The sequence below is a fragment of the Natator depressus genome, chromosome 24 (genome assembly GCF_965152275.1).
Source record: "Natator depressus isolate rNatDep1 chromosome 24, rNatDep2.hap1, whole genome shotgun sequence".
Lineage (NCBI taxonomy): Eukaryota > Metazoa > Chordata > Testudines > Cheloniidae > Natator > Natator depressus.
The window spans coordinates 11,846,206-11,863,740 of NC_134257.1; the positions used below are offsets into that span (position 1 = coordinate 11,846,206).

Below are 17,535 nucleotides of genomic sequence, written 5' to 3' on the forward strand. Positions count from 1 at the left end.
GGTACAGAGAACAGGACCCCTCAGCTGGGTCCATTTTGGGGGGCAGTGAGCCAGACAACCACGTCTGCCCTTCACTCCATGTCCCAGCCAGCCCCAAACTGAAACTCTCTCCAGCCCCTCCTCCTCTGGGCTTTGTCCCTTTCCTGGGCCAGGAGGTCACCTGATTCCTTTGTTCTCCAACCCTTTAGCTCTGATCTTGCAGGGAGGAAGGGCCCAGGCCATCAGTTGCCCGGAAACAGGGTGTCGGCCATTCTCTGTGTCCAGACCCCTGCATACACCTGCCCTCCAGGGCTCTGCAATGATCATACACCCTTATCCCACCACCTAGATACTTAAGAACTGCCTAGGGAAATCTGAGGCACCCCCACACTATTCAGAGGAAACATTAAGAATAGTCCCACTTCGTCACACAGGTCTCTGCTCCCTCTGTGCCAGGTCATGCGCGGCTCCTCTGTGTACGGCAGGCAGGGCGTGCTGTGGGGCAACAGGAGACTCCTTCCCCCAGGGCTGGAACTCTAGCTCCGAATGATCCATGCCCAGCACGTCCCTGCAGCACCCAGGCCGTGAAAGCAAAACACTTGTTCCCCTCATGGCAGTGCCAAGCCCCAGGAGGCTCTGGAAGAGCACGGGATGGACAGCATTAAACAGGAAGCAATCATGAATAGGCCGAAGGCCATAGGCGAGAGAGACTTGGCTGCCTTCTCCTTCCCACTTCTGAGAGGCCAGCCCGTGAGCTGAGCTGTAGGCAGTGGCCAAGCCTTACCTTTGTGCCTGATTAGGTAGTGTGCCAGGACGATGAGCAGGCTGAGTAGCAGAAAGACAATGACTGCGACCACTCCACCGATCACAGCATGGTATGTGCCAGAGGAGGAAGACATTGGGCTGGCGTCTATACATGTGGCAGTGCAGGGGGGAGAGAGAGAGAGAGAGAAAGGTGTTTACAGGCCCTGCTGAAGTCCTGCGTGGTACAGAAACTCTCTCAGCACCAGAGCTGGGGGGTCGCAATGTGTGTGCCTGGCCTGGCTCCATGTGCCCTTACATGGAACCTTGGGGTGCTAAGGGCACATTCCAGTAGAGCACAGCTTTCCCCATGGCTGCATCCTTCCCACCAGCTGCCAGGTCCTAAAAGCTGGGAGTGAAATATTACCAGTGGGAGAGAGAAGTGCAGAGCCAGAGAGAGGAGAGGGGCTGCCAGCAGAGACGAGAAATATGATGGAGGCAGAGAGGGGCTGCTGGGGGAGATGGAAAATGTGATGGAGGCAGAGAAGGGCTGCAGTGGAGATGGGAAATGTGATGGAGGCAGAGAGGGGCTGTCAGCAGAGATGGGAAATGTAATAGAATATCAGGGTTGGCAGGGACCTCAGGAGGTCATCTAGTCCAACCCCCTGCTCAAAGCAGGACCAATCCCCAACTAAATCATCCCAGCCAGGGCTTTGTCAAGCCTGAGCTTAAAAACCTCTAAGGAAAGAGATTCCATGGACGAGGAGAGGGGCCGCCAGCAGTGATGGGAAATGTGATGGACGCAGAGAGGGCTGCAGCGGAGATGGAAAATGTGATGGAGGCAGAGAAGGGCTGCGGTGGAGATGGGAAATGCAACAGATGCAGAGAGGAGCTGCCAGCAGAGACGAGAAATGCGATGGATGCACAGTGGAGCTGCAACGGAGAAAGCTCTTGCCCCAGTGCAGTGGGGCTGGATGCAGGCAGAAGAGGAGGAAACTGGGAGGGAAGTGGAGAGAGAGAGGCCAGAGCGGGTCCAAGGGCCCGGAGAGCTGGGACTGGGCAAGAGGTGAAAGCCCACCCCAGTCCCTGTCCCTTTCATCTCTCCCCACCCCATCCTTGCCCTCTCTCCTCTCCTTCCCTGCCCATCTATCCCCTCCCCTCTCCACTCCGCCCCATCCCTACCCACCCTGTCTCCTCTCCTCTCCTTTCCCCGCCAACCCATCCACTGGTCTGGAGTACAATGAGCACTCCTGAAAGCGAGTAACTAGCACTGGCCACAGAGTGAGCGACCTACCCCCACATGCTCATGCCCCTCCCTCCTGCCCTGCAGAGCCCTGGCTATTCCAGTCTTGGGCTCCTGCCTAGCTCTGTGATGCTGCCTCAATCCCAACCTGCAGCCCTGGCTCTGCCCATGCCTTTCAGTCCTGCCCCATAGCATGGCATGCTCAGGGGCTCTATCTCCATTGCTATGACAGGCCCTGCTCTGCCAGACTCCTCTGTCTCTGAAACAGCACAGCCTGTGCAATTGGCTCCTCTGGCTGTCAGGAGCACTTTGCCTTGGAAGCTGCCACGGCAGGCAGGTGACTATACTCGGAGCAGTTGACGTTGGCCCAGTTCATTCTGGCCCCTCTGTTCAAACCATCCTGTCTCTTGTCAGCAAAGGCGGAACAGGGGGACATGGGGACAGCAGCCTGGAATGCAGGGTGCTCATGACTCAGAGGGAAACCTCAGGCACTGACTGGGTAGCAGCGCCCCTAGAGCATCTCAGACCACCTGCCAGGGCTTGCCTTGGCTACTTGGCACCACAGAGCACCTTCCAGGCCCCTTGTCACAGTGTCCCAACCCCAGACCAAGGTTACGAATCCGCCTCACAAGGGCGGGGGTGGGGGAGGATGGTGTCTCATGTACATGCTGTGGAGATGGTGTCTCGTACTTGTGCTTGGGGGGAGGAAGTTTCTCATGGCAGTGCTGGGGGTGATGGTGTCTTGTGTCCATGCTGGGGGATGGGGACAATGCCTTGTGCCTGTGGATGACAGCGTTTTGTGTGTCTGTGCTTGCAGGGGGGGGAAGGGGTGGAGAACGGGGTCTCATGTCTGTGCTGAGGGTGATGGTGTTTCTCGTGTCTGCATCTGGAAGGGAGGACGATGTCTGGTGTTCACACCTGGGAGCCGGGGCAGTGTCAGGAGTCTGTGCCTGTCAGGGGAACAGTGTCTGCCAGGTGTGCTGGGCGTGCAGGGGCAAATTTTCATTCAGTTTTAGTTGCTTCATCCCAAAAGTGTTGGCTCAGGAATTGGAAGGTCCAGGGAAGGGTCACAGAAATGCTTAGAGAGGAGGGGGGGCATCTGAAGGGGGAGAGTTTGGAATGGAGAAGAATAAAAGAGAGGACAGCAGAGGGATATAAAGAGAGGAACGGGGCAGGGAGCCAGTAGGGCTCTGAGCCACCCAGCCCCTTAACACAAGAACAAGAGGCATTCAAAATGAAAAGGCAACACTTCAGACAGACAAAAGGCACTTTTTGCAATGTGTGATTAACCTATCCTGCCACATGACTGCATTACAGCAAATAGCTTAGTACAGTTAGTACACTGATTAGACATGTCGCTGCCTGAAAGCAATGGCAATCACTAGGATACACACGGTAAGGGCTCATGTGTTAGGGGAGAGACAGGTGGTTCCCCATCTGGGACCCGAAGATGCATATGGCGATTTTCCACAACCTCCGAAGCCTCTGGCAATGGTTCCTGCAGCGACAGCACCCAGAGCGAGAGACCACTGGTGTGTGTTACCATGGGCAGAGCAGTACTGGACCAACAGGGAGGTGGGCTGTCACACTTGATGGGCCACTGGCCTCTTCTGCTACCACAATCCTACTTGCCACAGTCTGGGACCTTTTACTCCTATGGATTCTGGCTTTGCAGGGTGAACTGGCAAGGCGGCTGCAGAACCTGGACATTCCAACGAGGAAGCCAAGTGCTAGGAACAATCCCCTGATTGTACTAGCCAGGGGCTGGCAGTAATTCCTCCGCTGGAGCCACAGCCCTTGTCCCTCTGGGCTTGGCAGCCATTCTCCTCCTATGTCCTGCAGCACTCCCCACTGGGCATGGGAGCAGGGAATCCATAAAGAAATAGAAAAGGAGCTTACGGTACCTTGGACAGCGACTGGAGTGAAGGATGAAGCAGTAGCCATGGTAACATGAGTGGTGGACTGGGAAGGGCCTGACGAAGGGGCTGGAGTGGAGTGAACATGTGGGGTGGGGAGCTGGGAAAAATCTGGGGAGGACAACAAAAAAAAGGGAAACAAATCAACCTGGAGAGATGACAGCAATGGTGTGAGAGACTCCAAGATGGAAATGATGTCTGGAGGTCTCTATCAACTCTCTCCTAATGCCCAGCCCTCTGTACTCAGCTCTGCCAGTGCCCCATAGTCCCGACCTGCAGCTCCCTGCTATCCCAGCCATGGGACCTCACCACACAGCTCTGCCAATGCCCCTCAATTCTGACCTGCAGCCCCGTGCTATCCCAGCCATGGGACCACCCCACACACAGCTCTGTTGGTTCCCCTTAATTGTGACCTGCAGCCCCAGCTATCTCAGCACTGGGCCCTCCCCACACAGCTCTGCTGATGCCTCTCAATCCTGACCTGCAGACCTGTGCTCTCCCAGCCCTGGGCTCCCCCCACTGCTCTGCCAGTGCCCCTCAATCCCAACCCACTGCTGTCACAGGTTCAGGCCCCTACTGTCACAGGTTCAGATGAAGATTGCAAGCTCTTCCCAAAAGAATGTGTGCTTGGTCAGTGCCAGCACAAGGGCCCTGATCCTGGGAGCTATACAATGTATAGCAGCAACCCAATATGGGGGTGTGTCAGTGCCGCTTGACCTTTGCTTAGCTCCACCCCTCCTTCCTTACAGGCTCCTCCCAGCCTCAACCCCTTCTTATTTGACATCTTCTCCCTCTTGCCTTCCTGGGGGAGGGGAGGCAGCCCCTGCCATCTGCTGTTCTGTGGCTGTCATATTCATTGCCAATTCCACATGAAGACTCCTTCCCAGCCCTTGCTCTCCTCTGCCGCCCACATGGACGGGCCTTTTCCTCTTCCCCGGGCCCCTCCACTTCTCCTCGCTGCCCGTGCCCTTCTGCTTCCCCTCACTGCCCGGGGCCCTTCCCCCTTCCCCTCGCTGCCTGGGGCCTTTTCCTCTTCCTCATGCCCCTCTGCTTCCCCTCACCACCCGGGGCCTTTTCCTCTTCCCTGTGCCCCTCCGCTTCCCCTCACTGCCAGAGGCTTTCCCCCTTCCCCGTGCCCCTCCCCTTCCCCTCGCCGCCTGGGGCCTTTTCCTCTTCCCCGTGCCCCTCCCCTTCCCCTCGCCGCCTGGGGCCTTTTCCTCTTCCCCGTGCCCCTCCCCTTCCCCTCGCCGCCTGGGGCCTTTTCCTCTTCCCCGTGCCCCTCCCCTTCCCCTCGCCGCCTGGGGCCTTTTCCTCTTCCCCATGCCTCTCTGCTTCCCCTCACTGCCCGGGGCCTTTTCCTCTTCCCTGTGCCCCTCCGCTTCCCCTCACTGCCAGAGGCTTTCCCCCTTCCCCGTGCCCCTCCCCTTCCCCTCGCCGCCTGGGGCCTTTTCCTCTTCCCCGTGCCCCTCCCCTTCCCCTCGCCGCCTGGGGCCTTTTCCTCTTCCCCATGCCTCTCTGCTTCCCCTCACTGCCCGGGGCCTTTTCCTCTTCCCTGTGCCCCTCCGCTTCCCCTCACTGCCCAGAGGCTTTCCCCCTTCCCCGTGCCCCTCCCCTTCCCCTCGCCGCCTGGGGCCTTTTCCTCTTCCCTGTGTCCCTCCGCTTCCCCTCACTGCCCAGAGGCTTTCCCCCTTCCCCGTGCCCCTCCCCTTCCCCTCGCCGCCCGGGGCCTTTTCCTCTTCCCTGTGCTCCTCCTCTTCCTCTCACTGCCCCAGCTGGCTCTGGCTATAACCATTGTAAAGTCAAACTCCATGGTCTGGATCCATGGAAAAGAGCCCTCACTTGGTGCTCTTCCCCCTTGGTCTGCACCTGCCCCTCTAGTGCCCTTACTCAGCCTCACACAACCTCCACATGCCCCTGCCCATATGCCCCTCCCTGCCTCCCTTCATCCTGGCTCTGTGCCCTTCAGGCAGTATAGCCCCGTTAGCTTCTGCTTAGGAGCCCTGGGTGTTACGAGTTCTGGTAGCTCTCAGCCTGTGTCTGTGATGGGCCTAGCAGCCCAATGAAGCATTTTCCAGGCATCTCTTTGGTATTTCACTGCAGCTTTCCAGGCATGCCCTTGTCCGGCTCTCAGTGTAATGCAGGAGTGTCCCCTCGGGCGGGAGCTAAGGAAGTGCATGAGGGGCTGCCTCTGGATCGCTATGTGGCATGGTGTTGTAACAACTGGGCCTACATATTGACCCAAATTGTGAGCTCAACTGTGAAATGACTGTAGAAGTTCATAAGTTGTTACAATACCCTATAATGATTCGCGCTGATGGGGAAAGGTACAAAGGGAGACAGAACAGGTGAATTAGTTCAGACAAAAAGGCCTAGTTAATATAAGTCAAGGATTGTGTTGAAATTACATGGTTAAAAACAGGAGATGTGGAGCAGGAAATGAATGAGCCAAAACTGACATGTCAGAAATGAGGCCTAACTGGGGGACAAAATAATGAGGGGAGGAGCTATTCCACCCATCACTCCCTTTTGAGTCCTTAAAAGAACGAGATTTTGTGGGAAGGAAAGAACAAAAAGAAGAACAGACGGGAAGGACAGAAGGTCCTGGAGTGAACTTCACCATCATGGCTGCCATGCCCAGGGCTTCCTGGGACTCCAGGGCAGATCCTGATCCCAAGAAGTGACTTGACCACACCGGGCCAGCGCAAGGGACCCAGATGACATGGCCACCCCACCGGCTCCAGCTGAATCCCAAACACCACCTGGGATGACTGTTACCACCATCTTTGATACCACCTATGTCAGTAGTTCTCAACCTTTTTGGGCTCCAGACCCATTTGCAAATGTTTATGGCCTGCTGCAACCCAGTAAATAGTCTGGAGGCAGAGGCCCTGGTAGGGTTACCATATGTCTGGGTTTTCCCAGACATGACCTCTGTTCTGGTCCTCCAACCTCCGTCTGGGTGGATTTTTGAAATACGAACAAATGTCCATGATTTTTCCTTGCTTGTCCTTTCCCCTTGCCTTCTGGAGAGCAGCCGCTGCTGACAGGGCACCCAGCTCTGAAGGCAGCGCTGCCGCTCTGCAGCAGAGCAGAAGTAAGGGTGGGATGGGATGGTTCTGCCATAGAAACTATACCCCCTCTTCAACTCTCCCTCCCCCTGGCAGTGTCCTCTATTTCGGAACTTGAAATATGGTAACCTTGGCCGTGGGGTGCTTTCAGTCGGATCCTGCCTCCCCTCCCAAAAGAGTTGCGTCCTGCCTGGCACTCACCCCACAGTGCAGCTCCTGTGCTGTGGGGCTGGCTGGACTTGGCTCTCCACTCTGGGCATTGCAACCTCTGGGACTGCAGCACTGCTGAGGTTTGGCCCCGCCCCCCTGACTAGACCAAATTTGCGTGAGTGGAGTTGTGATCTGGCTCTTGGGGTTGCAGTGTCACTCACTCAAATTTGGCCTACCCGGACTCCCGTCATCATGATGGCTGGGCCAAACCTGAGTGGTGCTGAGACCCAGAGGTTGCAGTGCCTGGAGCAAGGAGGCGAGCCCAGCCAGCCCCAGGGGACACACAGGAGCTGCCACTCAACCCTTTGAAACATTCTGGTGACCCAATTTTGGGTCCCAACCCACAGGTTGAGAAACCCTGGTCTAAGAGACTGTCAAACAGCATGGGGGTGGGGGTTTCCATTCTAAAAACTGTCCAGCTGAAGGGAAAGAGATCTAGCGATGCTGTTACAATGCCAGCCTGGCTTCATATTTTACATGGCAAAGGTTTCAACTGTTTCCCTTCTTTTCTGTACATTAATAGAAGGCTAAAGGGATGTTTAATGGTGTGTTCGCCCAGGGACAAAGCAGGCTGAGGTCTCGGGATACCAACCCCCTGGACCCTGTTTAGCACTGTTAGTGTCAGACAGTGACTCAGTGAAGTTAACACCTTTGGCTCATTTATTAATACTCCAGTGAGCAGGACTCTCAGCAGTGCAAGGCACCGGCAAATGTGTGTTTGGGATCTGAGTGCAGGGGCCAAACAGGGAGATTGGAACGGGCAAAACCAGAGCCTGTTCTGTGGTGGGGTTGCTGAGGGAGTCTGCATCCCCCCAGGGAGCGCTTCTCCCCACTGACTCCCCCACAAGGCATGTGAGCAGCTGATACACTGGCCATGTTACAGTCTCCTGGTGCAGACTCCACTGCTGCTTTCCCACAAGCTTTGCAAAATATGCCCCAAGATTTGTGTCCAGTTCTCAACTGCCAAGCACCTTGTGTAGTCACTTACCCCAGTGAGTTGTGGGTGCCCAGTGTGAGCGGGACTCACCGTGATGTAAAGGAGGCACAGGGTGCTGGCAGCTGGGTCTGAACCAGGTCTGAAGCCCCTGTGATCTGCACTTGATAACAACGAAGGAAGGGATTGCTCTGCTCAGCTGCAGACAGGATGCGACTCAAACAGAGACAAGCTCCAGCACCCGGGGAACACAAACTATTGGAAGCTCTGCTCATGGGGGGGTTACCTCTCCTGGTCTCTTCTGGGAGACGATTAAGCTAGCTCAGCACCAGTCCACATTCCTAGGACTTCAATGACCTGGATACTGGAAAAAAGAAAAGGAGTATTTGTGGCACCTTAGAGACTAACAAATTTATCTGAGCATAAGCTTTCATGAGCTAGAGCTCACTTCATCACTTATCATGTTGCATCCGGTGAAGTGAGCTGTAGCTCATGAAAGCTTATGCTCAAATAAATTTGTTAGTCTCTAAGGTGCCACAAATACTCCTTTTCTTTTTGCGGATACAGACTAACACGGCTCCTACGCTGAAACCTGGATACCGCAGAATCCATTCAGAGAAGAAGCCATCCTAGGTCTGCTGATATGAAGAAATTGACTGAGACAGAATAAAAGGGAGGCCTGGGACCAGTAACCCTGGTCTGCCAGAACCCAGCAAAAAGGGCTCACCACATGCAGCAAGGCAGGGGCATTCAGTGTGGAAAAGCACATTTGGGGACTCCAGAAATCTAGCAAGCACAGTCCAATGGAAGAGCACATCAGAGTGCACACGGGGCGGTGGCAGTGACTGAGGAGCTCTCCGAGACTCTGATCCCTTGGAGAAGAACAAGACATGGTCAGTTGTCTTCAGAGGTGGGGAAGTCACTTGCTTTGGAAATGGAGGGAGTGGAAAGCAAGCAACCATCAAAAGCCAACAGAATCCAATAAGGCTCCTAGGGAGAAAAGAAAGGAGAGGGAGGAGCTAACTCTGCCAAGGGGGAAGGAGGGGCTTTTGCCACAAATGTCGGGGGGAAGACGAAGAGAGAGGGTGCAGCAGGGACATGAGTCAGTGCGAAAGGGAATGAAATCTGACCGAGACACTGAGCACCTATCAGAAAGCTCTCTGCACCAAGCAACACATGGACGAGGAATGGGGACAAATGAATTGAGGAAGCTTCTGATAGAAAACTAACAAGAGTCCATGAAAAATGTGAAGATAGGCAAATGGGCGATGTATCAATATCAGGACAATGTGAGTCCCAGGGAGGCACAGGGATGAGCTAATGGACTTACATGCCAGAGCAGGAAAGAAAAGTCCTGGAGAGTTAGGAAGGTTCCAGGGGGCGGATGCTAGTTTTTTAGAAAAGATCAACAGCAATCCTGGCATTACAGTCAGCTCACTTTGACCCTCTGCCCCTTACAAAATGATGGACTATTAAAGTGAAAGCTCCCTCAATCTGTGCATGGAGGATACCGAGGCGGTGAGCAATAAGCAGCACTGGGAGCTGACTGAGAATGATGGAGAAGAGACAAACTTGATTTTGTTTTTTTGGCTAGAATTCTACAGTAGGCAGCAAAAGAGGAGATGGTACTGGAGCTGCCGCGTATCTGGAGTTTGGTTTCCTGTCACACGGAACCTCTGCTCACCTCAGTCACTCAGATTGACTCGGGAGTTGCTGAAAACTGGAGGAAGAACTGCCAAAATAACCCAGCCAATTCACAATAATGGACCATGAGATAGAACTGTGCTGGGAACCAGGGATGGATGGATGGGAGGTCACAGAAAGAAGCAGATTTCCAGAAGTAGTCAGCATGCAGAATCGGGGCCACATTTCTAAAGAGCTAAGCTTGCTGCACACATGTTTGGTGGTACTCAGCTCCTGAGAATCCAGACCTGGCTGTCACAGTGGGAGCGGCTCTGTACCAAGCACTTTCAAACATGTGTCCCTGAGAGCGCTTGAAAGCCAGGCCCTGCTGGTCTGGGAGGGGGCTGCACAGCCATGAAATTCACCAACAACCCCCACTAGGAGGAGCTGCAAACACCAGTGGGGACACAGAACAGATCCCAAGGCAGCAGGAGATTAGAGTGATCATAATCAGAACCCTGAACGGTACACAGCTCTGTTCCACTTGCAGAGCACACTGACTCATTAAACATAGGCAGGGAATAGCAGTAGCAATGTCTTGGAAATGCAGCACATGCAACAGGTGAAAAAACCACAGCAGCCTGAATACCCATGGGAAGAGAATCCAGGGCAGCCAGCAATTCTCCATGGGGCTGGGGGCAATCTGCTCCCCTCCTGCTCTGCATGGGGGGCCCGAGGAGCAGGTTAGACATGAGCTGCTAATGCACTGGGGCAGGAACAGAGGGATCATACCCTAGGGGCTCTCTGGGACGGTGGCTGTGCCAGGGAGACTGTTCAGTTCTGGACAGCTCAGAGAAATGATCTGGGGCTGGGAAGACTCAGTTAGGGGACGAGATGAAGGGCTGAAGTTACCAAGGGCTCAGCAGCCCATTATTCTCCATGGGGCTGGGGGCTAAGCCTCCTTTGTTGTCAGTGGGAGCTGGGAGGAGTCAGGCTTTTTTGAACATCTGGCCCTAAATCGGCTTACAAAAAGGAATGAAAAGGCAGTGGAAGACACACCTAAACCCCTCCGTACAAGGGTGACAGGATTAAGGAAACTTCCCTAGCCCCATTTGCATCAAGGATGGGGCAGGGAGGCATCCCCATTAGCATACAGAATGGAGAAGAGAGATTCCAAGGCAAGAACCGCACTGAACTCTGGGGGATCTCTGCTCTGGGGGATCTCTGATCCCAGCTGTTAATGAACCCACACCTGCACACACCCAGCTCAGTAGCTATCAGACCAATTCTAGTAATAAATCCTTTATTGGTATCCAAAATACTGAACCTGCCTAATTGCATTGTGAGCTTCCTTGAAGGAACACGGCCGATAGCCAAGAATGAGCAGTTCCTATTGTCTAGCCTGAACAAAACAACTTCGGTATCCTCCCTTGAGCCATCAGTTTACCCATAAACAAATCTAGTGTTCTCCCTTGAACCACTGTTGTTTCCCTACCAATACTCAAGTAAGTGCTCTGATGCTTGTATCCAACATCTGCATCAGTTCCATTGGGACTTCATTAAGTTAGATTTAATATTATAACTGTTTTGTTTGTTTGGCTCCCCTTGTACGGTTATTACCTGGCAATAAATAACTTTCATGGTTAAGCTGGTTGCTTCCCTCTCTCTCTCTCTCTCTCTCTCTCTCTTTCTCTTTAGCAATGCTCCTTGTACTTAAGCTGAAGATCCCTGCAGCACCCAAAAATCCTGTGGGGTTTGCTCATCAAGTGGGCTACTACCAGAAGAATTATAACGTGAAAGTGGGGATAGGGACGAGCTGAACCTGGGATATATGAGGGTGGCAGCTTCGAAGTGCTACTTGACTCAGCCTGCTGAGTCCAGGGGCATATAAGGGGTCAGCGTGGGAGTGCTGATTAACCCGGTCCTCTCAGATGCGCTCTGTTAATGTGTGTGTTCTTCTGATTCTGGGGCTGGAAGAACCCAGCCCTGGGAAACCTAGGTCCTGCAGGCTCCACTGTGAGGGAACTTGCAGAAGGGAGAAGTAGAGCTCCATCTGAGAACACAAGTGACACAAGCAGTACATGGATAGAATTACAGACACCCCGCCGCCCCGCCGCCTGAAGAGTAACTCTAATAACTGAGTGTACCCCAAGTAATGGGCAAATCTGGTCCATCTGTTCTGGGAGAGGAGGGCGGGACACCAGGGAGTTCAGCCTGTGAACATGTGCAGGGTGTTAATAACCATAAGAGAGAGGGCACACTCAGTTCAGTATCCCACACAGGGTGCAGCTCGGAGCAGTGGGCTGCCATCCCAGAGGGGGAGAGCAATCTGAAACTTCGGGAGATCCTTCTGAGAGCGTGCGGGTGGATCTGGCTAGGGGACAGGTGGGAGCCCCATCCCATGAGACTGGACAAACACCTCCAAACTTCCTACAGGGCTAGTCCTGCACTGCCCCGGGGATACTCTAGAAGGGACCAGCAGGGTGTTTCCAGCTATTGCAGTCCCTGACATTCAGGGCCAGCTTTTCCTCCCCATTGCTGGCTACCCTCTTCCCATATCACTATCCACAGGCGGGTAGCTGAGCAGACCAGCCCCCTCCCTGCCCCAGTTCATCTCTTGTCCTTACAGCAGCAGATAATGACTGAACCCAGCCCAGGCTGCGTGGCTCCCCTCCCAGCTCCCCACAAGCTGCACTCCCTCCTCCTACGCATGGGCTCCCCAGCCAAGCAACACCCATCAGCTCCTGCAGGGCTCTGGAGAGGCAATCTGCTCCCCTCCTGCTCTGCATGGGGGGCCCGAGGAGCCAGCGGGGAGGGAGGGGAGCAAATGAACAGGAGAGAAGGAGGGAAGAGTGAGCATAGAAGTGCAGTGAGGAGTGATCCAGGGGGAGAGTGGGGAGTAGGGAGGGGAGAACAGCAGAGAAATACCAGAGAAGGAAGAAAAGAGGAACAGGTTGGAGGAGGCAGCAGCAGCTTCACGGAGCCTGTGCTAAAGAAGCAGCTGCAGGAGCTCAGAGACAAGCCCCCTGAGGCTCAGCATCTGCAGTTGGCTGGGTCCATGCTGGGTCCATCCGTGGGACACTGCACTGTACTTCCAAAGAGCATCACCCCTGGCAGCGGGCGTACCCAACACACTGCTCCCCAGATAGGGGTGTTCCCAAGACACCTGGAGCTCCCCAGCAAGGGGTGTTCCCAACAAACCCTGGGCTCCCCAGCAAGGGGCGTTCCCAATGCGCCTGGGGCTCCCCAGCAGGGGGTGTTCCCAACATACCCAGAGCTCCCCGCCAGGGGTGTTCCCAACACACTGGGGCTCCCCGCAGGGAGTGTGCAGCACAAACCCAGGGGCACACATCAGATGGCTCCAGCAGTGGGGGACGAGCCCCACAGAGGGACAACTCCACTGTACTTGGCAGCATATCGCAGAGGCTCCGGGGAGCCGAGTGCAAGGAGAGGTTCAGGTGCTAGTCCCCGGAGAGGGAAGGAGGCAGCAAGCAGGCGCTCCACGCCCTCTCTGGTGCCCAGTGCTTACCATTGATGTCCAGGTTGTACCTCACTACAACGCTACCCATGGTGCTGGTGGCCATGCAGATGTAGGTGCCACTGTCGCTCTTGTTGAGGAAGGGGAGGGTGAGGACACGGTTGGTGTTTGGACGCAGGGGAACATCGCTGCCCTCCTTCGTCCACAGGAACTCCTGGGGGCTAAGAGGACAGGGGTTAGTGAAAGGCAAGGGGTGCTTCCCCGAGGGGCATACACCCACGCAGCAGCAGGTGCTGGCTTCAGAGGTCAGCCCAGCTAGGAATTCATTACAGCAGCTTCCATTTCCCAGGGGAGCTTCCCCCATGATCCCCGAGGCCCTTGCAGACTGTGACAAAGGCCTGACTGCATCCCACTGAACTGGCAGGAGCTGCAGTGCCCCCGGGACAGGCCCTAGCAGCAAGGCTGTAGCCCGGTGAAGAGAGCTATGAGGGGTGCTGCAAGCAGCCCTGCAGAAGAGGACGGGAGCCAGAGGGGCTGGGGAGGGCTAGGCGCTTACATCGGATTGCCCTGGACTTCACACTGCAGCCGCAGCTCCTCGCCCTCCCTGGGGTAGGGGGGGTCCGGCTCGATCGTTGCTGTTGGCTTAACTGGAGGGAGGGAAAAAAGAGAAAGGTAAAAATCAAAATCCAGGAGCACGTTCTGTGCTGCCCCTGCTCCTGCCCACGGTGCCCCTCCCACCACAACCATGGCATGTCCCTCACTACACCCTGAGCTTGCCCCTCCCTCGTTTCAGCTGCAGCGTGCCCCTCCCTCCATAAACCCACAGCGTGCCCTTCTCTTCCTACACCTGCAGCGTCCCCGTCCCTCCCTACACCCACAGCATGCCCCTCCTTCCAAACATCGGCAGCATGCCCCTCCCTCTAAACACCAATGCTTGTCCCCCCACCACACACCAATACTGTGTACCTCCCTCCTTCCCTACACCTGCAGCGTGCCCCTCCTGCCACACACCCGCAGTGTGACCCTCTCTCCACATGCTCACAGCGTGCCCTTCCCACCGTTCACCCGCAGCATGCCCCTCCCTCCCTACACCCGCAGTGGGATGTGCGTATGTAGGGGGTGCTTAGCGGTAAGCTGTGTGTGCGTGGCGGGGGTTAGTGTTGGGCTGTGCGTATGGGGTGGTTAGTGGTGGGCTGCGTTTTTGGGGGATTGGTTAGCATTGGGCTCTGTGTGTGTATGGAGGGGTTAGCGGTGGGATGTGAGTGTGTACGGGTGGTTAATGGTGGGCTGGGCTGTGTGTGCGCGTAAGGATGGCTAGCGGTGGTCTGTGTGTGTGTACAGGGTGTTTAGCGATGCAATGTGTGTGTGCATAGGGGTGGTTAGCAGTGGGCTATGTGTGCATATAGTGGGTTGTTAGCGGTGGGCTGAGTATGTGTGTAAGGGATGCTTAGCGGGGGATTAGTATATGCACAAGGGCTGTTAGCAGTGGGCTGTGTGTGCATGGGGTGGTTAGCGGTGGGCTGTGTGTGTGTACAGGGGTGGTTACCAGTTGGCTGTGTGTGCATGGAGTGGTTAGCGGTGGACTGTGTGTGTGCATGGGGTGCTTAGCGGTGGGATGTGTGTGCATGGGGTGGAGAGTGATGAGATATGTATGCGTGGGGGTGGTTAGCGGTGGGCTGTGTGTGTGCATATGGGTGGTTAGCGGTGGGCTGTGTGTGCATGGGGTGGATAGCGGTGGGCTGTGTGTGCATGGGGTGGATAGCGGTGGGCTGTGTGTGTGCATGGGGTGGATAGCAATGAGATATGTATGCGTGGGGGTGGTTAGCGGTGGGCTGTGTGTATAGGAGGGTGGTTAGTGGTGGGCTGTGTCTACATAATGGGGGTTAGCGGTGGGATGCGTTTGTGTAGGCGATGGTTAGTGGCAAGCTGTGTGTGCATGGGTGGGGTTAGCGGTGAGTTGTGTCTATGTAGTGGGGGTTAGTGGTGATCTGTGTGTGCATAGGGGCTGGTTAGCAGTGGGTTGTGTGTGCGTATGGTGGGGGGAGTTAGCAGTGAGCTGTGTGTGCATTGGGGACGGTAACAGTGGGATGTGTGTGCACAGCAGTGATTAGCAGTGAGATGTGTGTGTGTGTCTGTGATGCTCTGTACCTCGGGGGAACACCCGACACCCCCATGTTCGTATTTATAAAATGACTGTGTGGTATCCAATGCAAAGTTTATCATGTTGGGTGTCTTCGGAAGGCTCATGATGCACTGAGCATGGTTGTTATAGTGATGTTATAGTAATTGTTACAGTAATGTTATAGTAAGGTTATAGGTTATAAATTTCATGTATATAGTTATGAGGCTGAAAATGTATCCTCATGGCTTAAAGCAAGCCCATGCAAAAACTCTCCAAGAACAGAGAGGCAGTTCACACGTCATGAGAGGAGGTATGGGACAAACCCAGCCCAGCCTCACAGGAACAATGGACGCTGGCCTCGGCAGCAACAAAAGAATCTGTTAGACCCTCCAGGGAGTCACTGCCCTTCTTTTGGTCAATTTGGAACTGCGATGAGGTAATGCTAACCTGACTCTGAAGGTTGGGGCGGGGGCAAAACCAAGAGGGAAGAAAGAACATGATAAAAGGGAGAGACGTTTGCCATGCTCACTCTCTCTCTTCCACCTACATCTACAGACACCACACCAAGCGACTGAAGTGCTGATCAAAGGGGAGAGCCTGGCTGAAGAACAACCAGCCAGCCTGTGGTGAGAACATCTAAGTTTGTAAGGACATTGAAAGCGTTAAGATCAGCTTAGAATGCGTTTTGCTTTTATTTCATTTGACCAAATCTGACTTGTTATGCTTTGACTTGTAATCACTTAAAATCTGTCTTTATAATTAATAAATTTCATTGTTTATTCTACTTGAGGCAGTGTGTTTGGTTTGAAGTGTGTCAGAGGCTCCCCTTGGGATAACAAGCCTGGTACATATCAATTTCTTTGTTAAACTGACGAACTCATATAAGATTGTAGTGTCCAGCGGGCATAACTGGACACTGCAAGATGGAGGTTCCTAGGGTTGTGTCTGGGACTGGAGATATTGGCTAGTGTCATTTGCTTGTAAGTAGTCTGTGCGTGAACAGCCCAGGAGTGGGGGTTCTCACAGCAGAGCAGGGTAAGGCTGGCTCCCAGAGTCAAGGATTGGAGTGGCCTAGCAGATCACCGGTCCAGATAACACAAGAGGGGAACATCACAGTGTTGGGGTGGTGAGTGGAGAGCTGTGTGTGCGTCAGGGTGGTTAGTGGTAGGATGTGTACATGCATTGAGTGGTTAGCTGTAGGCTGTGTGTGCATGGGGGTGTTATTGATGGGCTTTGTCTAGGTAGGGGGGTTAAGCTGTGGGCTGCGGCTGTGTAGAGGGGTTAAGCTGTGGGCTGTGTGTGCATAGGGATTGGTTAGTGCTGAGTTGTGTGTATGCAGCAGTGGTTAGTGATGGGATGTGTGTGCATGTTGGTGGTTAATGGTGGGCTGTGTGTTTGTGCATGGGAGGATAGTGGTAGCTGTAATTGTGTGTATTAGTGCTCATCAGTGGGCTGTGTGTACGTAGGGATGGTTAGTGGTGGGCTGTTTGCGTATTAGTGATTAGGAGAGGGCTGTGTGTGTTTCGGGGGGGGTTAGCGGTAGGCTGTGTGTGCGTGTAGGGGGTTGTTAGTGGTGGGCTTTGTGTGAGTGGGAGTAATTAGTGTGGGGGTGTGTGTGCATCAAGTTGATTAGTGGTGGGCAGTGTGTGTGTTGAGGGTGGTTAGCATTGGGCTGTGTGTGCTTAGGAAGTGGTTACTGGTGAGCTGTGTGTAGATTGGGGGGGTTAGCAGTGGGCTGTATGTCTGTGTAGGGGTGGTTAGCGGTGGAATGTGTGTGTGTCTGGAGTAGTGGTGGGGGAGTAGCGGTGGGCTGTGTTTGTACATGGGGAACAGTTAGTGGTGCGCATGTACGTGGGGAGGGAGGTTAGCGATGGGCTGTGTGTACATAGTATTGGTTAGCAGTAAGTGCTTTGTGCATGGGGATGGTTAGCAGTGGGCTGTGTGTGCATGTAGAGGGTGGCTAGTGGTGGGCTCAGTGTTTGCCTGGAAGGGTTAGCTGTGGACTGTGTGAGTGTAAGGCATGGCTGGTGGTGGGCTATGTGTGCGCAGGGTGGTTAGTGATGGGATTTGTGTGTGCGCAGGGGGAGGTTAGTAGTGGGCTATGTGTATGGATAGGGTGGTGAGCAGTGGGATGCATGTGTGTGAAGGGGTGTTTAGTGGTGGGCTGTGTGTGTGTGTATTAGTGATTAGCAGTGGGCTCTTTGTGCATGGGGGGTGATTA

The 17,535-nt window shown here is 54.5% G+C and overlaps 1 protein-coding gene across 4 annotated transcripts in view; it reads right to left on the reverse strand.

Moving 5' to 3' along the window:
* The window catches only part of CADM3 (cell adhesion molecule 3), a 136,977-nt gene that overhangs the window by 14,070 nt on the left and 105,372 nt on the right, over positions 1-17,535 (reverse strand). For 2 of the 4 annotated variants that reach the window (XM_074938433.1, XM_074938432.1), the window contains 3 exons: positions 13,749-13,839; positions 13,244-13,413; positions 3,488-3,990 (listed from right to left, as the gene is read on the reverse strand). In XM_074938433.1, coding sequence (XP_074794534.1) covers positions 3,503-3,990; positions 13,244-13,413; positions 13,749-13,839 — 749 coding nt within the window. In that variant the 3' untranslated portion in view covers positions 3,488-3,502. Of the gene's footprint in view, positions 1-763; positions 890-3,487; positions 3,991-13,243; positions 13,414-13,748; positions 13,840-17,535 lie in introns of those variants that run through there. The other 2 variants (XM_074938434.1, XM_074938435.1) reach the window with 2 other exon arrangements.